We start from the raw sequence: 22,708 nt of genomic DNA on the forward strand, positions 1-22,708 counted from the left end.
CTTAGCGGGAACCGAACCCGGGTCTCTCCGGACCGCAGGCCGACGCTCTAACCGCTGAGCCAAACTGGCCAGGGCTATAAAACTTTTTGTCTCTCTCATGGAATTAGAAGAGGAGAATTCAGCAAATATTATACTTTTGTTTTGTAAATTCATAGCACTTAGAGTTAACCCAGATTATATTATTTCCATGCTGGATTTAAAATAGCTATTATGTTTACAATAAGGAGAGTATGATATTTTAACATTTATCAATGTTTATTTAGCTTTTACTATGGTTATGTAGGAATATATATCACCAAGGTCTTCTGATAAGAAGTAAAGGAGAAGGGTAGGGGGAGCGGGGTGGAAGGGGACAATGGGAGAAGAAAGAAGAGACATCTGTAATACTTTCAACAATAAACATAAATGTATTTATGGACACAAATATTAATGGTTCAATATTTGGGCCGAAGGGAAGTTTGCATTTGTTTTAATGCTACTGAATATTCATTCCTTTCTTTTCCTTTGAGAATTTGACAATATTATTCATAGTGAGGCAGTAAGATTTAGGGAAAGAGTACAGAGCTAGTAGTAGAAAATCTGTTGCTTGTCAACTGTATGACTGTGTCACTCACCTAACTACTAGTATGTGCTAGGATGTTTTAATCAGAAAAATGGGTGCAACGTTATCTGTCACAGGCTTGTAATGAAGATAATGTAAGTAACATGATAGTACTTTGAAAAATTAAGGGTATTACATAATCATAGACTATGATAAAATTATTAACTATAAAAATGATCAACACCTGTTTTAATGGAAAATGGAATGTATTAGCACCATCTTGTGGAAATATAATGAAGTATATAATTGCAATTTTAATAAGATAATTTACTATAAATAACACTTTAGAGCTGCAAGAATCCTTACAGATCATCTAATTCAGGAATTTAGAAACTATGTTCTTTGGAACCCTAGGTTTCTGCCAGAAATGCTTCAGAGTCTCCTTTAAGAGGAAGAGGAGCCCTGGCCGGTTTGGCTCAGCGGTTAGAACTTCGGCCTGTGGTCCAGAGAGACCCGGGTTCAGTTCCCGCTAAGGGCAGTACCTCGGTTGCAGTTTGTCCCCGCCCTGGTTGGTTGTGCGGGTGGCAGCCACTCGATGTGTCCCTTTCACGTTGATATTTCTCTCCCTCTCTCTCTCTCTCCCTCTCTCTCCCTCCCACTCCAGCTGAACAAAAAATGGAAAAAAATGTCCTAGGGTAAGGATTAAAAAAAAAAAAGGAGGAAGAGGAGACTTAGCCACAACTCTCTAAGATCCCCATCTTGCTGCAGAGAAGTTAGGCTTTAATCAGTTTCCTATGTAGTATGTCCTTGTAAGATTTTGCTTGAAAGAATGATTCTCACCTGGCTGATGTTGCTCAGTGGTTGAGCATTGACCCATGCACCAAGAGGTTGCCAGTTCTATTCCGGGTCAGGGCACATGCCCAGGTTGTGGGCCAAATCCCCAGTCCAGGGGCATGCTGAAGGCAACCATTCGATGTTCTCTCTCATCGGTGTTTCTATCTCTTTTTCCCTCTCCATTTCTCTTTCTCTAAAAATCAATAAAAGAAAAAAAAATGTTAAAAAAGAATGACTCTCCTGCTTATAGTATGAAAATGACTGATATACATATTAACTTCATTTTGTACAGATAAGGAAATAGAAATTTAGAGATTAAGAGATTTATACAAGGGCACCTACCTATGGCACTAGATCTCCACAATCGTTTAGGAATAGAATAGTCTTTTTCTAAATGTCAATAGAGATGTTCCCTCTTTGATTCCTGATTTTAGTCATTTGAGCCTTCACCTTTGCTTGGTCAGCCTAGCTAAGGGTCCATCAATTTGTTGGATCTTTTCAAAGCACTAAATTTTGGCTTTCTTGATTTTCTGTATAGTTTTTCATTTATCGATCTCATTAATTTCCACTGTAATCTTTATGACTTTTTTCCCTCTGTGCTTGCTTTGTGCTTAGTTTGCTCTTTCTTTTTTATTTTCCTAAGGTGGAAGGTTGAGATCTTCCTTTTTTTTTAATGTTGTTGTTTAGTTATAAAATTTTCCTAAAGCATTGCTTTAGTTATATCAAATAGTTTTGGTATGTTGTGTTTTCCTTTTCATTCAACATGAGGTATTTTCTAATGTCTCTTGTGTTTTATTTTTTTGACTTACTGGTTATTTAGGGGTGTGTTTTTAAATTTCCACATACTATTTTTCTTTTGGATTTCTAATTTAATTCCATATACGTGGAGAACATACTTTGTATGATTTCAATCCAGTTAAATCTACTGAGGTTTTTTAGGCCTGGAGTATGTTCTGTTCTGGGTGATGTTCTATGTGTACTTGAGAAGAATGTATAGTTTGTTGTTATTGGATGGAATGTGCGGTATATATGTTTGTTAGGTTAGTAGGTTTATAGTATTGTTCAAGTCTTCTATATCCTTTCTAATGCTCTGTCTAGTTGTTCTGTTATTGAAAGTGGGGTATTGAAGCCCACAACTATCATTGTTGAATTATGTATCTGCTCACTTTTGTCAACTTTTGCTTCATGTATTTTGGGCATCTGTTTTTAGGTCCCTAGGTTTATAATTGTTATATCTTCCTGATGGATTAATCTTTTTATCTTTATAAAAATCCTCCCTATCTCTAGTAACATTTTTTTGTCTTGAAGTCTATTTTGTCTAATATTAGTGTAACTATTCTAGTGCTCATATAGTTGCTATTTACATGGTATATTTTTTCGTCACTTTATTTTTAGTCTTTTAGTAGTTTTTAATCTAAAGTGTGTCTTTTGTTGACAGCATATTATAATGACTCTGCTTATATGCGGAACCTGGAATATGCAAAGTCATAGAGACAGGAGGAAGTAGAATAGAGTTATCAGGGACTGAGAAGAGTGGAGAATGGGGACTTATTGTTGATTGGGTACAGAATTTGTTTACAATGATGAAAACATTCTGGAAATGGACAGTGGTAATGGTTACATAGCATTAATGTACTTAATGTACACAACATTAATGCACTTAATGACATTGAATTGTACAATTAAAATAGTTAAAGTGGTAAACTTTGTTATGTATATTTTACCACAATAAAATAAATTATTGGTAAAAAAAAAAAAGAAAGAATGATGTTCTCATATATGCTACAACATGGATGAAACTTGAAAATATTTTGCTAAGTAAAATGAACCAGACACAAAAGGACAAATGTTGTATGATTCCACTTAAATGAAATATCTAGAACAGGCAAATTCACAGAGACAGAAAATGGATTAGAGATTACCAGAGACTGAATGGGGGAGGGAAGAAAGGGAGTTAATGTTTAGGTGATCAAAAGTTTTGGAAATAGATAGTGATGATGGTTGCACAACACTGTGAATGTAATTAATGCCACTGAATCTTATATTTAAAATTATTAGAATAACAATTTTATATGTATTACCACAGTGAAAAATTTGTTAATTAAAAATAATATCCACTTAAGACAAAAGGAGATATAGTAAAGGAGGAAAAGGGGAAAAACATTATAATGAGACATATAGAAAACAAAGAACAAAATATCAGATAGAAATATTAATTCCATTAAATATGAATGGATTAAACAATGCAATCACATGGCACAGATTTTCAAACTGAATTAAAAAACAAGATACAATTATAGACTGTCCCTGCTCAGAGGTTTCCCCCTTGTTTTTGTTTTTTCATGGCTTACTAGGGTTCACCCCTCTGTCTACATAAGCCACTTATATGTTAATGGTTGTGTTTAAGCCCACTTAGCAAGTCAAGTTAGATTTTCACCCTTTCCCATTGGATGTGTGTTTGTCTTACAGACTCTTTTCACAATTCAGTGAATTTTTTACTTTGCTCTGTGTTCAGCCAGGGACTAGTAACTAATGGATTCTTTTTCTGGTCTTGAGAGGGCAGCCTTTGGCATGTGCATAGTTTCCAATACCCTCAGGTATGAGTGTGGTTTCATTTTTTTTTAATGACATAATTTTTACAGCATTTTCAGGTTTATAACAAAATTGAGGGGAAGGTACAGCACATTTTGTCAGATGCTTTTTCTGTGTCTCTTCATATGATCATGTGATTTTTCTTTCCTCTTTTAATATGTTTTTATTGATTTCTTTAGCGAGAGAGAGAGAAACATCGATGTGAGAGAGAAACATTGATCGGCTGCCTCCTCCATGCCCCCTTTGGGGGATCGAGCCTGCAACCTGGGCATGTGCCCTGACTGGGAATTGAACTGGGACCTCTCAGTCCATGGGATGATGTTCAATCCACTGAGCCACACCGGCCGGGCTGATCATGTGATTTTTTTGTTTTTAGTCTGTTGGTGTGATGGATTACATTGAGTTTCAGATGTTGAACAAGCCTGGGATACATTTTGTCATGCTGTATAATTTTTTTTTAAGTTTGTTTTTTTTTTTGGATTTTATTTGCTAAAATTTTGTGGAGGATTTTTACAGCTATGTTCATGAGACATATGGGTCCATGGTTTTCTGTTCTTGTAATGTCTGTCTGATTTGGGTATTAGAATAATGCTGTCCTCAGAGAATGAGTTAGGAAGTATTCCTTTGGCTTCTATTTTTGAAAGACATTATAGAGAATTAGTATAATTTCTTCCTTAAATGTTTGGTAGAATTCACCAGTGAACCCATCTGGGTCTGGTACTTTCTGCTTTGGAAGTTTGTTAATTTTGTATTCAATTTCTTTAATAAATATAGGCCTACTCAGACTGCCTGTTACTTTTTGTGTGAGTTTAGGCCACTTATATCTTTGAAGGAATTGGTCCATTAAATCTAGGTGATCAAACTTGTGGGCATAGAGTTTTTCATAGTATTCCTTTATTACCCTTTAAATTTAATGGGTTCTGTAGTGGTCTCCTCTTTCATTTCTGATATTAATAAATTGTGTCCTTTCTTTTTTTCTTAGTTAGCTTGACTAGAGGCTACTTGATTTTATTGACTGTTTCAAATAACAGCTTTTGGTTTCTCCAATTTTCTCTATCGATTTCCTATTTTCAGTTTTATTAATTTCCTCTCTAATTATTATTTTTTATACTTACTTTGGATTTAATTTGTTTTTCTAGTTACTTAAGGGTTATTGATTTTAGTTTTTTCTTTTCTAATATATGCATTCAATGCTATAAATTTCCTTCTAAGTATTGTTTTTGCTGCATTTCACATATTTTGATAAATTGTGTTTTTATTTCCATTTAGTTCAAAGAACATTTAAATTTCTCTGGAGATTTCTCCTTGGATCATGTGTTATTTTGAGGAGTGTTGTTTAATCACATATTTTTAGAGTTTTCCAGTTATCTTTTTATTATTGCTTTCTAGTTTAATTCTTCTGTGGTCTGACAGCAAACACCGTATGGTTTCTATACTTTTATAAATTTGTTAGAGTGTGTTTTGTGGCCCCGGATGTGGTCTGTCTTGGTGAATATTCCATATGAATTTGATTAGAATGTGTATTGTGCTGTTGTTAAATGTGGGAGTCTATAGATGCCAATTATATTCAGTTGATTGCTGGTGTTCCTGAGTTCAACTATGTTATTACTGATTTTGTTCCTGCTATGTCTGTCCATTTTTAGAGAGGGATATCGAAGTCTCCAACGATGATACTACACTCATCTGTTTCTCCCTCTGTTCTATAATTTTTTGCCTCCCATAGTTTGACACTCTCTTGTAAGGTTCCAACACACTAGTAATTGTTATGTCTTCTTGGGACATTGACCCCTGTGACATTATGTAATGCCCTTTTTTATCCCTGATAATTTAAAAAAATTTTTTCTTATTGATTTTACTTTACCTATTTTTTCTTTTTTTATTAATTTATTTTTGTTAGAGATGTTTCTCCTTTTTCCCCCATTGATACCCTCCTCCTGATCCTGCTCCCCCTTATGGATTTTAGAGAGAGAGGAATGGAGAAGGAGAGAAAGATGGAAACATCGATGAGAGAGAACATCTCTATTGGTTGCCTCCTGCATGCCCCCCCAACTAGGGATTTGGCCCACAACCTGGGCATGTGCTCTGACTGGGAATTGAACCGGCAACCTCTTGGGTGGACACTCAACTACTAAGCCACACTGGCCGGGCTCTGATAGTTTTTATTACTTTGAAGTTTGCTCTGTCTGAAATTAATGTAGGTACTCCTGCTTTCTTTGGATGTGTTAGCATGGTAATTTTTCTTTATCTGTTTACTTTCAATCTCTATGTGTCTTTATATTTAAAGTGAATTTCTTGTAGAGAATATATTATTGGGGTATGTTTTATTAAATTATGTTTTTATTGATTTTTTTTTTAGAGAGAGAGGAAGGGAGAGGGAGAGAGAGAGATAGAAACATCAATGAGAGAGAAACGTTGATTGGCTATCTCTTGCATGCCCACAACCTGGGCGTATGCCCTGACTGGAATTGAACTGGCAACCTTTTGGTGCATGGGTCAATGCTTAACCACTGAGCTACACCAGCTGGGCTATTGGGGTATGTTTTTTGATCCACTCAGAATCTCTGTCTTTTAATCAGCGTATAATATAGACCCTTGAAATTCATAGCTGGATTAATGTATACCATATATATACTGTTTTCTCTTTGTTGTCATTATTCTTTTTTCCTATTGTTGTCTTCCACTCATTTTCTTCTTTTTGTGGTTTTAGGTATTTTATATGATTCCTTTTCTTTCCTTTCTTGTCATATAGATTATAGTTCTTTTATAAACTTATTCTTAGTGGTTCACCTAGAGTTTGCAATATACATTTACAAGCAGTCGAAGTCCACTTTAAAATAACATTATACTGTATCATAGGTCATGTAAGTACCTTATAATACCAAAATTCCTCCCTTCTATTTATTGTATCATTGCTATCATTTCATTTTATTCTAAGCATATATATGGTATATAAATAACCATACATAATTGCATACAGTATTTTGTTATTATTTTGAACAAACTGTTGCTTGTTAGATCAATTAAGAGTAAGAAAAATAAAAGCTTATCTTTTACCTCCACTTATTTCTTCTTCCATGTTCTTGCTTACTTTAAGTAGATCTGAGTTTCTGACCTATATAATTTCCCTTTCTCTAAAGAACTTTCTTGTAAGGCAGGTCTTCTGGCAACAAATTTCCTCAAAAGGAGAGCCTTTATTTCTCCTTTACTTTTGAATATTTTCCCTGGGTACAGAATTTTAGGTTGGTGGTATTTTTTTTCTTAACACTTTAAATATTTTACTACACTTTTCTTGTTTGGTTTCTGAAATGTTGACTATAATTCTTTGCATCTTTTTTATTTTTTAAGAGCATGGTTTATTTTTAATTGATTTTTAGAGAGAGGAAGGGAGGGAGGGAGGGAGGGAGAGAAGTGAGAGATAAACATCAATTAGTTACCTCTTGCGTGTACCCTGACCAGGCATCAAACTTGCAACCTAGGTATGTACCCTGACCAGGAATTGAACTCACCACCTGTGGTGCATGGGACAACATTCAACCAACTGAGCCACACCAGCCAGGGCTCTTTGTATCTTTATTGATAAGTTTTTCCCTCTCTGGTTTATTTCGGGATTTTTTCTTTATCTTTGATTTTCTAGAATTTGAAAATGATATGCCTAGGTGTAGTTTATTGGTATTTATCTTGCTTTGTGTTCCCAACGTTTCCTGGATATGTGGTTTGTTATTGGACATTAATTTGGGGAAAATTCTTAGTCATCATTGTTTCAAATATTTCTCACTTTTTTTCCTTTTTTGGTATTTCCATTACACTTAATGTTCACTTTTTGTAGTTGTCCCACAGTCCTTGGATGTTCTGTTTTTTCAGTCTTTATTTCCTTTGCTTTTCTGTTTTCAAGGATACCGTCGATACATTCTTTAGCTCATAGATGCTGTCCTCAGCCATGTCAAGTTTATTAAAAAGCCCATCAGAGAAATTCCCCATGTCCATTACAGTGGTGGTGGTTTTTTTTTATTTCCAGCATTTCTTTTTTTATTCTACTTTATCCATTAGCCCTTACTGTATTAACTGTAGTTAATTTGGATTTCCAACCTGATAATTTCAACATCTCTGTCATGTCTGGTCCTGATGCTTCTCTGTCTCATCAAATTATGACTTTTGCCTTTTGATATGCCTTGTAATTTTTCTTCATAGGTGGATATGTTGCACTACATGAAAGGAACTGTTGTTAATAGGCCTTTAGTAATGCAGTGGTTAGGTTTGAGGGGCGTGGAAGAGTTCTACAGTCCCATGAATATTTCTCAGTCTTTTGGTGAACCTATGCCTCTGAACTGTGAACTTCAAAAGTGTTTCTCTATTTTATTTCTTTTCTTTCAGGTGGTACATACTGGCTAGAGTAGGGTGGAGGTGATTATTCCTTTTCCCCAGGTCAGTTAGGCTCTGATAATACCCCCAGAGGTTAGACTCTGGTTAACTAGTTTCCCATCAGGGCAGACCTTGTTAAGATGAACAGAGTGCTCTGGGGTATTTCAGAATAGTTTCTTTTAGCCTCATCCTGACAAAGCCCAAGGGAATATTTTTCGGATATTTGCTGTGGGAATCTGGTGGAGTTCGTATAGGCCAATCTAACAATATTGTGGGTCCTCCTCCTGTATGACTATCTCTCTCTCGAGTTTTTAACTCTCAGACTTGTCTACACTGATCTTCTAGCAATCTATGAATTTTACAGCTCACACTTTCCTGTCCCTGCACAAGTTTCCGCTTATGAGGTTTTCCTGTGGTAAGTCACAACTTCTTGATTTGCCTGCCTATCTCTTCAGTCTTACCCTGTGTCTTCTCTTATGGATCCAAGAAGAGTTGTTTATTTTTTATTCTTTTCAGCTTTTTACTTGTTTTTAGGATGGGGTAGTACCTTCCGAGCTCCTTACATAAAGAATCTAAAACCAAAAGTGTGATTTTTTTTAAAGCTTGGCTGCTTTATCATTGTAAATCAAAATTAATTTTAGACTGTAATAGAGAATAAAAAGCATTTATTTGAGCAGGAAAAGAGCTGCAGCCTGGGAGACACAGATTCAGGTAACAACTTAAATTGAGTTTCATTGAGACAAAGGGGAGGCCATCTTTTATAACAAAAGTTCCCACCCATCAAACTGAAAGAGACTTTGCTTTGGGTGATGGGCGCACGATGCAGTGTGCAGATGATATTTTGTTGAGTTGTACACTTGAAACCAGTATGGTTTTGTGAACCAACGTCACCCCAATAAATTCAATTTCAAAAGTTCCTTCCCAGGTTCTCAGTTTGGTCTGTTTTATGTAAATGAGGTATCCAGATTGTGCAGCCTTGATTAGACAGGGCACATCTCAGTCCACTAGTAGAAAGATGAAACCAGGGCTTCCCTGCAGTGATTCATTCAGACGGTGAAAACAAACAGGCATAGTGTGGGAAGCTGAACGTTCAGGCTAAGGTTCTTCCTGGAATACAGAGTATGCGAGAAGCTCCTCTTAGCAAATGGCCACTAGGCTCTTATTATTTATAGAATTTGGGCCCTTGGTTGACCATGGGGAATGCATCTCAGCAGATAAATTCCTTCTTGAAGTTTACATCAGATAGATCTTTTTTCTTCAGAGTACCTTAATTTCAGTTATTGTTTGCGAAGAGGATCCCCCAAAGCTATTTGAGCCATGTAGGCTTACTGGCTCTTAGCTGATGGATCTCTGTATTTCTTTTTTTTATTATTATTTTTTATCCTCATCCGAGAGAGAGAAAAACATCGACATGAGAAAGACATATCCAGTGGCTGCCACCCACATGACCCCAACTGGGGTGGGGACAAACTGCAACTGAGGTATGTGCCCTTAACCTTAGGGGGAACTGAACCCAGGACTCTGGTCCACAGGCCAACACTGTAACCGCTGAGCCAAACCGGCCAGGGCGGATCTCTGTATTTCTTGAGGAATGCTTTGTAGTCTGCCCCAGATTACCCTCTGATTACTCCTGAGTGGATATAGCCAAATGCATATTCATAGCCTTCTGTATCTTCAGGGATGAGTGTGGCCCCAGGATTGTCTCCCCTCTGTTAAACTTCTCGCTTTTTTTTGTTTCTTTTTAAATTTCACCTGTTGCTACTATTATCATGGAGCTACCAGACTCTTCTTAATTGCTCACCCCAGAAGATCTCCATTGTTTTTGACAATGCCCCTTAGGCAGGAATATCTCCCGCTCTGTTTTAAATAAAGTCAGTCCTTTCAGGCAGAGATGCTGAGCTCTTCCACTTTATTGCCTACTTCTCCCCCTGGGCAAAACCTCTGTACCGCACTACTTGAATTGGGGGCAGGAGCATGGCATGCTTCTCCTGGAGTGACACCCCTGCTCTATGAGTGGATGCTGAAGAGATGGTTGTCCCTGATTTTATTAACATGCCCTCCTGGCATGGAAGCACTGTCCAATGAACTAGCCCGGGTGAAGGCCTTTAGGAGCCTAATATTCTTGGGTAGAACCCTTACCCTAAGAGTGAGAACTGGGTGGGGAAAGGAAGACCTCGTTCTTTCATTGTACCTGCCCAGAATAGCACTTCCACAGCAGACCTGAGGAAGATGAGAGGCTGGCATCCAGCCCCTCCCAAGGTGAAAGCATACCCTAGGAGTCTAGGAGCTGGAGGAAGAGGGAATCCTTACCTTCTTGACAGCATTCATCTAGAATAGCTTCCATGAGATGGAGCTAGTGTGGATAGCAGCAGGTGTGGATAACAGCTAGGAGCTCAAATGCCTCAGACTCTCACTGTTCTGAGATTTAGGCTTTTGGTTTTTTAAAAATAAATATTTTTCCAATCGCTTTAGACCCTTAGGACAATTTCCAGAGACTTTAAATGGTCATTTATTTTAACGATTTTCCCAAGAAAATGGTTGTTTCACTGGGGAGAGGGTCCACAAACTCCTTATATACCATCATTACAGAAGTTCCATCCTCATTGGTAATTTTAAAAACTGAATATAGAAGGTTTAATGGACCAAAGGAGACATCTATGGGATAGACTTCCAGTGACTAGGCCAGCATTATTGTGTCCTTGTTAGTAGCTGAAAACTCAGTTTGGTAGTTCTGGGTCTTTTTAGAGTTTTAAAAAAGGAATATTTCAAAGTAATGTCTTCAGTTTAATTCAGTTCACCAACATTTTATGGACATCTTCCCTTGGAATACCAATTTTATGGCGAGTGATCCTTGTTTTGCTTTTTAAATTTTAGGTTTTAAAATCCTGAGGCTCATATTAATATATTATTTGTGGTTATCAGAATGTCCCATAGATAACATGGCTTGGTAATTAAAGCAGAAAACCGAAAATCAAATTTCTCTACTTCCCAACCCCTTACTCGTTTTCAATACCAATGCAGGAAATATTAGAAATCACTTAACTGCTAAATTGGTTCTTTCAACTACAAAACGGAACTAATAGTGCTTCACAAGGGTGTTGTGAAGCTTAATAAATATTGCTAAGCATTTGTTTCTGTGAAAATCCTGTATTTGTTTTATTTTTAAAATATATTTATATTTCTTAGACTTTAAAATGTGCCCAATAAGAGCTTGTATATACATGTAAATTAGTTTAATGTAGTATATTTATAAATATAGCCAAATGGAAAAGAGCAATAATATAATTATAGTGTTGATTTATTTGATATATATAGCCTGAGAAAATTCTGGCTTTTTTAGTTGGAAAGTAATGCTTTATACAGTTGATCTTCATGTATTAATTGTCTAATAATCTGTTGTAGAACAAAGTAGAAAGGTTGGAATAAAGTATAATTATATCATGTCTTCTTAGTAATGTGTAATCTTAAAAAATGTAATCTAAAATTAATCTGTATTTTTTTTCTTTTTTAATGATTAGCCAAAGCTATGATATTGGGAAGACAAATAAGAACTCTGTTGACCCAGAAATGCTGGTAAGGATCATGTTAAATATTGCAGAAGTAGGTAGAAGAAATACAGTTTATGTTATTGTTATAAAATTATAATAGTCTATCCCCCCATTTGTGAATAGATTATCTATTGGGCATATCATTTACTACCTCAGTACATTAGTTTCTGTAAAATTGTTACACTAATACCTGTAGGGTAGATTCTTGCACCCATGAGTTAATATGTGTAAACAAGTGCTTAAACAATGTTTGACCATATAAGTTTTAGCTTTTATTATTGCATGTTAAAAAATTGCATGTTTTCCCCTAACCACCCGGATGGTATGGGAGTTAATTTTAATATTGAATCAAGCAAAATGTGATAATATAAATAAATGTTATGTAATACATGCCATAGTAAAATTGAATTTTTTTGAATATCCATTTCTGCTGCTTACCATTATAGTATATCAATCAAAATATAACCTAATACCTACATAAATCGGGCAATGTGATAGATGTGGCATAAAAGAGAAGAATAAAAACATGGCCTCTACCCTTATGTTTATGTTTAAGATATAAAATGAATATAAATGAATACAATGGAGTATTACTCAGCCTTGAAAAGGAAGGAAGTTCTGATTCATGCTACAACATAGATAATCTTCAGGACATCATGCTAACTGAAATAAGCCATTCACAAAAAGACGAATACTCTATGATTCCACTTAAAGTACCTTGAATAGTAAAATTCATAGAGACAAAAAGTAGAACGCTAGCTACAGGGGTTCGAAGGGGGGGGCATGGGAACTATTGTTCAATGGATACAGAATTTCAATTTTTCATGATTAAAAGATCTGGAGATGGACAGTGGTGATGGTTGCACAACAGTGTGAATGTACTTAATACTACTGAGCCATACACTTAAAAATGGTTAAGAAAGTTCATTTTATGTTATATGTATTTTATCTCAATGAAAAAATAAGAAATGTGTTGTGCAAGTGTGACAATGGGTTATACAGCAAGGAGAAAAAATGAACTATAAGAATTGAAACAATACGGACGTTCTGACATATAATGTTGAATACATAAAGCAGGATATAAAATAGTACCTACTGTATGATTCCATAAATGTAAATGCCAGAAGCAGGTAGAACTTACACGTGGTGGTGGAAAGTCAGGTAATTCATTACCCTTGTTTGGAATAGTATTTGTAAAAAGTCATGAAGGGAGCCTGTTACTGTTCTGTTTCTTTTTCTTTATTGTGGACACCATTACAGATGTTCTCCCATTTTCATTTTCCTCCCTTTTTCCCCCCTCCACCCAGTGCACGAACACACAGGCCTTCACCACATTGTTTTCTGTGAGCTATGCATATATGCACATGTTCTTTGGCTAATCTCTTCCAGTATCCCTTACCTCTTCCCCTCTGAGATATATCAGGCTGTTTTCATGTTTTTGAGATCTGTGTCATTAACATACTTGTGTTCACTTTATGAAAACGTGAATACTCTTGAGGTTTTGAACTCTTTTTTTTTTTTTTTTTAATCCTCACCTGAGGACATTTTTCTATTTTTTGTTCAGATAGAGCGGGAAGGAGAGAGAGGAAGAGAGAGAGAGAGAAACATCAGCGTGAAAGGGACACATCGAGTGGCTGCCACCCGCACAACCCAATCAGGGCCGGGGACAAACTGCAACGGAGGTGCATGCCCTTAGCGGGAACTGAACCCAGGTCTCTCTGGACCTCAGGCCGACGCTCTAACCGCTGAGCCAAACCGGCCAGGGCTGAACTCTTTTTGTTTTATACTTGAATTAAAATTTCCAAAATAGATTTTAAAACTGAGTACTAGTGAAACAATATGGGAAAACTAAGTGATAAACTGTATGGTACTGATCTGAACTTTGTACAAGGGCATGCAGAAAGGGGAATAATAGGGTTGACTGGAGTAGTTGAAGATGCCTTGTGGTAGGAAGTCCTTGAAAAGTAGATGGGGCTCATGCAGTTAAAATGAAGGGAGAAGGGAATCCCAGGCAAGGCGTCTGGAGGAGGAAATGAAGATGGAAGACAAGATTTAATTGTGATTGAAATGTAATACGTATATTGTGAAGTAAGATTACAAAGTAGTTTTTCTTCCTTTTTTTTTTGGTTTTAAGCATTTTTAAATTAAAGTATAGTTGGTGAAGTAGTTTTTCTTTCATGCTAACAGTACCTTATTGAGGTTTAATTTATGTAAAGTAATTTGTACAATAATTATACAAATATTAAGTGTACAACCTGATGAATTTTAATGTATCTATATAGTCTTGTTACTACCACACAGATCAAGTTACAGAAATTTCTGTCACCCTCAAAGTTTACTTAGTCCCTTTCCAGTTAATAGTCATCCTACCCTCAGGGTGAAACCACTATTCTGACTTCTATTGCTATAGATTATTTTCACCTTTTCTTGAACTTTGTATAAATGGAATCATACAGTATGTACTGTTTTATGTCTGCCTTCTTTTGCTTAACATAATAGTTTTGAGATTCACCCATTTTGTTATATTTTTCTGATTATTTGACCCTTTTACTGTTACAAAATAGCTACGGTCTTTCTCAGAGATGCCATAGTTACTTCATAAAGTCCTCTGGGAGAGTTTATAAGTTGAGAGTTGTTCCACAATAATAACGATATTAAGTACATTATATACATCTTACGTGACCTATATTAGTTTTGAATTTAAAAAGCTCAAAGGTAAGATACCCTAAATGTCACTTCTCTAGTTTCACAGGGCCTTAACATATGTGCTTAACGTATGTTTTTTAAATGTTAGAAGATCACCTCTGTCTGGTCCTACTGTCCTTATACATAGAGGCAGATTCTTCACTGAAATAGGGCTCCTTCTTTCAAAATGTGAATCTGTAGTTAAATATGTTCACACTGAATGGCGTTACTCCCCTTACCAATGTAGATCTGGCTGAAGAAACTTACTCAATTCAGCAATACATTATTAATTTTAAAATTTGGCTGAGTTGGGAGAAATTTTCTCTGTAGGAAAGTATATCTGTTCCTACTGAAATGGTGGTCTGTGTGCCTGGGTCCAATTGGTTAATCTCATCTAAGCTGTAAAGTCTGAGAAAGGCATTATGTCTTTCTATTTATCTCTTTTTGATGGAGGCTTGATACAATGCAACCTATATATAAGGTAAGTGGTAAGATGATTAAATTAAATACTGCTGTGACCTGGCCTTAGTTTCCTTTTTTGTAAAGTGGGGATGATAAAGTACTTGAATGCTAGAACACTGTTAAGAAAATAATTATATTAACACAATTATATTAAATTAAGATAAGCTATTACTATAAAATCCTTAGACAGTATTTGGTGTGGGTAGCCTAATGAGGACATATATCCAAGACTATGTGGTTACTTAAGGAAATGACGACTTATATTTGAGAAGATGCCTGTCACTGTGTGTATTGCAATTTAACCCTAAGCTGTGTGATTTTTTTCTATTTTTAATTATAGGCTAAAGTTCTGCGCTTACTAGCCACTGTTTATATGCATTGGGATGACAGAGAATATCATGATAAGGCTCTCAGCGCTGTAAACCTAGCAAACAAGGTATGAGTTTTTACTTGTAAAATATATATTTACTTGTAAATATTAGATTAATGAATTTTTAAAGCTTTGATTTACATTTTGAAATCCTGTTTAGGCACTTCCTGTAGTATCCTTAGGTTTTTAAATTTAATTTAATTTAATTTTATTTTATTTTAATCCTTACCCCAGGACATTTTTCCATTTTTTGTTAAGATAGAGTGGGAGAGAGAAAGAGAGAGAGAAACATCAACATGAAAGGGACACATCGAGTGGTTGCTACCCACATGACCAACCAGAATCGAGAACAATCTGCAACTGAGGTACGTGCCCTTAGCGGGAACCAAACCCGGGTCTCTCTGGACTGCAGGCTGATGCTCTAACCGCTGAGCAAAACTGGCCAGGGCTCCCTAGGTTTTTTTTAAACAACAGATTGTAATGATCTTTTTTTTTTTTTTTAACAGCACAGAAAGGAAAAATAAAGTATACCTCATTGACAGCAGATATTTTTGAAAAAAATAATTCTTTTGTATGAAACAAAGGCTTCTCTCTGTGCTGTGAGTTTTCAGGATAAAGAAGGAAATGTTGATAAGACAGGCAGATAATGGAATTTAGTTTAAAAACCAACACCATGAGAGTAAAGGCTGGCAAGGAAAGAAGAAAGAAGAGGAGATGGCACTTGAGTAAGCCAACCCACAGTGTGGGCCGTCACTGTGTGTCAGGTTAAATACAGTATTTTATTTATTCATTCAAATGAATGTTGAGTACTTCCTGTGCCCAGAGCTGAGTGTTGGGTAGGATTGATGAGGAAAATCAGACTTGGTGCCAGGGGGTGTGATGAGTGCTTGACATGTCTGTTGCAGGGGGTTGTGAGAGCAGCACCAAAGTTTGGGGGCAAGGGGTAAAGAAGACTTCCTGGATGGGTGCTGACAGTGACTTGGAGTGGAGGGAGGTGGGCAGGCTGCCCATGAGGTGTTCCAGGCAGAGGGAATAGCATGTGCAAAGACTTAGCAGCAAGAGAAATCACCACAGGCATTCAGGGTATTGAAACAAGTTCCCCAGAGGCCACCAAGGTTTATTCAGACAGGAGAAATCAAAAGCAGAGCACACAAATGTGAAGTGAGTAAATTGGATTTAGCAGGACCATTAAACAGTAGTCTGCCAATCCCTTCCCATGGGAAAGAGAAGGCCTGGCAGCTTTTTTAAACACGGAGCCTGCAGGAGAAGCAGAAAGCCTGTGGAGCTGCTGTGGACAAACTCAGCTGCCTTGCTGGCAAGGTCATTTGGGAGAGGAGAGCCTCTAGACCTGGCCTGCTGGGTCCTGCAGCCAGGTGTGTGGGGGGGTGTCTCTACCTTTTTAAAAATCCTTTACACGAGGCCCTGGCACCTGCCGTGCCCTCTGCCTGGAATTCTCATCCCCTGAGTCTGCTTGCTCCTCATTCCCCGCCCCCCTCACCCTTCAGGTGCAGTTCTGGACACGTTTCCTCGGGGATGTCTCTTCTGACCAACATCCACCCTGAAATGTGTCAACTCATGGACAGTCCATTCACCAGGGAGGGACTTCACCTTGTGGCTATTACCACAGTTGTGATTTTATATCTATTTGTGTGGATTAAAAAAAATTAATGACTATCTCTCCTGGTGGAGTGTAAGCTCTACGAGGGCAGCAACCAAGGCTGGTTTTGCCTGTTACTACATCCCCATTACCTAGCATTGTGCCTGGCACATAATAGGAGCTTAATAAATATTAAGAGCTAGACCATATCAGATGGCCAATATTAACCATCTGTGACCTATAGAATGGCAATTCTATATGAGTTGTCCTAATACTAATTGAATGAATTTGAGTTTTTCTGAGCACTATGGAGTTCATTCAGTACAAGGAGGGTCCACGTTGGGCCTGTTCAAAGGGCAGGTTTTTCCTGAAATTATTAAGAGATGAGTGTTTGGTCCTCAGTCATGGCCTAGACTTGAGCAGCACTTCTCACACTTCAGTGTGCAGTGGGAGCCCTTGGGGATCCTGTTAATGTGCAGATCCTGACTCAGTAGATCTGGAGTGGGGCCTGAGATTCTGCATTTGGTTTTTGTTTTTGTTTTTTTAAATTCTCACCCGAGGATATTTTTACATTTATCTTCAGACAGTCTGGAAGGAGAGAGAGAGAGAAAGAAAGAGAGAACGATGTGAGAGAGACACATCAATTGGTTGCTACCTGCATGATCCCAACAGGGGCCAGGATGAACTGCAACCAAGGTACGTGCCCTTACCAGAATCGAACTCGGGACTCCCTGGTTCACAGGCCAACGTTCTAACTGCTGAGCCAAACTGGTCAGGGCGAGATTCTGCAATTGTAACAGGCTCCCAGGTGACACCTGTTGGAAGGCAGCCAGAGGGAGGGGGGCCAAAAGGCAGACTTGGAGCCTGGTTGATGTTGTCTGTGCCTCACCAAGGAGCTCCTACTAAGGTTCCTTTCTCTTTTCTTTCTCGGCCAATACAAAATTCAGAACTTCTTTTGACAAGAGATGGGACTTCAGGTCATTACTGTAGCATCTGGGGAAAAAAAGCTGAACAGCTGCCACTTATAAATGAAAACTTTCCAGATCACTGAAACTTAGTCCTCCATATGCCCCAAACTGTTTTTCTGTTTTTTGTTTGTTTGTTTGTTTTGTTTTATCCTCACCCGAGTACATTTTTGCATTTATCTTCAGATAGAGCGGGAGGGAGAGAGGGAAGAAGAGAGAGAGAAACATCAATGTGAGAGAGGCACATGAAATGGCTGCCACTCACACGACCCCAACTGGGGCCGGGGACAAACTGCAACTGAGGTACGTGCCCTTAGTGGGAACCGAACCTGGGACTCTCTGGTCGGCAGGCCAACACACTAACTGCTGAGCCAAACCAGCCAGGGCTGTTTTTCTTTTTATTGTTATTGGTGGAAATGTTTAAAATTAATGTTATTCAGAACTATCTTGCCTCCTTGGAGTAAATAGGACAGAACCTGAAAAAATAAAAACCAACACCAGTGTTTTTTTTTCAATTCATGCTCATATGTACATGCATATGTACATAGACACATACATACATACATACATATATACATACATGCATATATGCCTCTACGGTGCTGGACACTGAGCATTGATAGTCAGGCTGATGATCATTTAAAAAGAGATTCAAGCCCTGGCCGGTTTGGTTTAGCGGTTAGAGCGTCGGCCTGCGGTCCTGAGAGACCCGGGTTCGGTTCCCGCTAAGGGCGCGCACCTCGGTTGCAGTTTGTCCCCGGCCCTGGTTGGTTGTGCGGGTGGCAGCCACTCGATGTGTTCCTTTTACATCGATGTTTCTCTCTCTCTCTCTGTTCCTCTCTTTCCCTCCCACTCTACCTTAACAAAAAATGGAAAAATGTCCTCGGGTGAGGATTTAAAAAAATAAATAAATAAATAATAATAATAAAAAGAGATTCAATTAGGATCAATATATTTTACTCAGTGAGGCAACCAAATAACTGATACATTTTTAGAACGAGTTTTTTTCAACAAGATTGGAAGCATGAAAATGAATAGTTCAATTAACCAAAGTATTGAATTTCCCAAACACACCATGTACTTGGATTATATTTTCCTGAACTTTATGACATATAGATGGTGTTATTTAATGCTGGAAATGTCTTTAATATTAAAGTTTAAAATTTTTTTAAATATTATTAGACATGAAAATTTTCTAAAGTTTTTTTATTTCATTTGCTAAGGTTCCAGTTCAAGTAAAAAACAGGGACCAAGAAAACTAAGGAAATGGTATGCCAGCTATATGCCTTCTTGCCAGCGTGTCTCTGTTCCCTGCATGCAGAAGTTGCAGCTTTTTATTTATTTTTTCCTTTATTGATTTTAGAGAGAGAAGAAGGGAGAAGGAGAGAGAGAGAAACATCAATGAGAGAGAACATCAATTGGCTGCCTCCTGCATGTCCCCCACACTGGGGATTTGGCCCACAACCTGGGCATGTGCCCTGACCGGGAATCGAGTCAGTGATGCTCAACCACTGAGCCACACATGCCGGGCTGTGCTACACATTTTTGTATAACTGGCAGTGCAGTAGGTTTGTTCACGCCAGCATCACCACAAACATTTGAGGAATGCATTGTACTATGACCTTAAGAAGGCTGTGATAAGAATTTCCAGCTTCATTATAATCTTACGGGACCACCATCGTATATGGGGCACCCTCATTGACTAAAACGTCGTTATGTAGTGCATGACTGTAGCATCAGATATAGCATTTATGTGTCATGTCTCTTTAGTCCCCTGTAATCTGGAACATTTCCACAGCCTTTCTTTGACAGTTTAGAAGAAGACAGTAGCTCCCTACCTTGTTTCAACCAGAAGTTCTTTATTTGAGGTTTATCTGATGTTTTCTCCGGACTGGATTCAGGTTATGCATTTGTGACTAGAATACTACATGAGTGATGCTGTGCCCCTTCCCAAGGCATCACATCTGGTGGCCCATCATGTCCATCTGTTTTTCATTGGTGATGTTAATACTGATCACCTGGTCAAAGGTGTTGCCTAGTTTCTTCACTTCTCATTTCCTATTTTTTCCTTGCAACTAATAAACAGTTGGTGGAGAGACTTAAAAATTATGCATATGCCTTGCTTATCATTAATATTTCTCTCTAGAGTTAGTGTTCTTGCCTGAATCAATCTTAATCATGATGGTTGCCAAATGATTTTTTTTTTAACTTTAGCACTCTATCCACGTTTGCCAGTTGGCTCTCAGCATTCTGCTATAAGCAGGAGCTCTCCCTGCTCTCATTTAACCTTCGTATATTTATTTACTTATTTATTATCAGTGTGAATTTGTGTATTATTTATTGCTGCTTTATAATTCAGTGCTCTTTTTAAATTTTTATTTTTCAGTTAGAATTTACATTCAATATTTTCTGTTTTAGTTTCAGGTGTACAGCATAGGGGTTAGACAGTCATATGCTTTACAAAGTGTTCCCCCCGCCCTGGCCGGTTTGGCTCAGCGGTTAGAGCGTCGTCCTGCGGTCCGGAGAGACCCGGGTTCAGTTCCCGCTAAGGGCATGTACTTCGGTTGCAGTTTGTCCCCGGCCCTGGTTGGTCGTGCGGGTGGCAGCCACTCGATGTGTCCCTTCACGTCGATGTTTCTGTCTCTCTTTCCCTTCTTCTCTCTCCCTCCCATAAAAAAAAAAAAAAAAAAAAAAAAAAAAAAAAAAAAAAAACACAAAGTGTTCCCCCCGATATTTCCAGTACCCACCTGGCCTTGTACATAGTTATTACAATATTATTGTTTATATTGCCTATGCTGTACTTTATATCCGTGACTGTTTTGTAACTACGAATCTGTACTTCTCAATCCTGTCACCTTTTTCTTTCTTTCTATTTTTTTTTTTTTTTGGTATGTGCCCCTAGTGGGAACCGAACCCGGGACTCTCTGGTCCTCCAGCTGATGCTCCCACCGCTGAGCCAAACAGGCCAGGGCAAACCTGTCACCTTTATCACCTAGTCCCTAACCCCAAACCTCTGGCAACCGTCAATCTGTTCTTTATATCTGTAAGTCTGTCTCAATTTTGTATGTTTGCTAATACTGTTCTTTAGATTCCACATTTAAGTGAAATCATATGGTATTTGTCTTTCTCTGTCTGATTTATTTCACTTAGCGTAATACCCTCTAGGTCACCTTTCTAATGCCACGACCTTTAATACAGTTGTATGTGGGCGTATCTGCATGTGGGCAGACCCGCCTGGAGACGGATAGAGGAGTTGTGTCTCGGTTCCTAAGACCATCGGAAATATGTGTTTTCCAATGGTTTTAGGTGACCCCTGTGAAAGGGTCATTCGACCCCCAAGGGGTCACAACCCATAGGTTGAGAACTACTGCTCTAGATCCATCCATGCTGTCATAAATGATAAGATTTCATTCTTTTTTATGGCAAGTAATATTCCATTGTATGTATGTACCACAACTTTTTTTATCCAATCATTTATTGATGGGCACTTGAGTTGCTTCCACATCTTGGCTATTGTAAATAGTGCTTCAGGGAAAGCTTATTTTCAAGAGACAGTAAGGGTGGACACTACAGTGCAAATGTTTATGGAAGTGAATAGATGATGATACAATAAAAGCAAAGTATTGTTCACTTTCTGGAGTTGTTTAGTAATGAAATAAAAGAGAAAAACAGTGTTAACTATGTGAGTATCATAGACTAAAGGAAAACAGATACTGCCCAGGTAAGTGGGAATCGAGCCTAAGTTGTATTTCATCATGCTCCTTAAGAAAGGTAGTAATGAAATAGATTAAAATGTGCTTTAGTTTATTCTTTGTATTAATGTCATCTATATTTGCAAAACCTTTTAATACCAGTGCTTACTTTCTCTAACTTTCCATTCTTAAGGCATGAATAGCTATAATCATGTTCAGAGTTTGGATCTAATGAGCACGGTGTTCATATAGATTATAGTTGGCTTTGTAGAAAGAAAAGTTCTATTCTGTGGGCCTTCACTGCACCTTTAATCTTAGCCACCTGGTTTAAAGATACACCCTGTCAGGCAAAAGTGGGACCAGGCTAGAGATTACAAATGTCTTAAGGCCAGCCAACAGGACTTGGAAAAACCATTCAAGAGTTTGTTGTTATGAAGAGTAAATATGACAGGCATATCTTATAGGAAAGACAATATGTTTTCTATTTCATTCAACCATTGTTTGTAACTGTTATTAAAACCTCAAAAAAATACCCAATGCTAATTGATATTTGGGATTTTGCTTACCAAAACAAGAATATGATCTTATGTTCTCACAGTTTAAGTATCGACCTTGCCATTTTCATAAATGCTTGCCACTCAGTGGAAATGTTTGCATGTTCTTTTTCTTCATTTAGATTGAATAAAATATCTGAAAATATCCCCAGGGATAGATTGGATGTTATGATCTGATGTTTTATAATTTTGATTTCCTTTGATCACGAGTCATCCTGCTGTGGTTGAATAAAATGCAATTACTTAAAAATTGTTTTTTATATTCCATAGTTTTAATATAATTGTGATTTCTTTGTTTAAACTAGGAACATTTAAACCCAGCTGGGATTTTCTTGAAGATAAAAATCCTTTTGAAGGGCGAAACATCTAATGAAGAACTCCTTGAAGGTATCATCTCTGTGTGTGAAGTGCAATTTTGAAATTTAACCACCATTTTGTTGAATATAAGATATTTTGTAGTATAATTTAATGATGACTGAGAAGGAAAATGATCACATAAGAAAGGGAGA

At 37.4% G+C, this 22,708-nt stretch overlaps 1 protein-coding gene across 1 annotated transcript in view; it reads left to right on the top strand.

The window, feature by feature from the left end:
* TEX11 (testis expressed 11) overlaps positions 1–22,708 on the top strand; it is a 132,833-nt gene that overhangs the window by 45,144 nt on the left and 64,981 nt on the right. Inside the window, exons 9-11 of the mRNA XM_036271112.1 lie at positions 11,845–11,899; positions 15,362–15,457; positions 22,505–22,586. Coding sequence (XP_036127005.1) covers positions 11,845–11,899; positions 15,362–15,457; positions 22,505–22,586 — 233 coding nt within the window. The remainder of the gene's footprint in view (positions 1–11,844; positions 11,900–15,361; positions 15,458–22,504; positions 22,587–22,708) is intronic.

The sequence above is a fragment of the Molossus molossus genome, unplaced genomic scaffold, assembly GCF_014108415.1.
Source record: "Molossus molossus isolate mMolMol1 unplaced genomic scaffold, mMolMol1.p scaffold_m16_p_2, whole genome shotgun sequence".
Classification (NCBI taxonomy): Eukaryota; Metazoa; Chordata; class Mammalia; order Chiroptera; family Molossidae; genus Molossus; species Molossus molossus.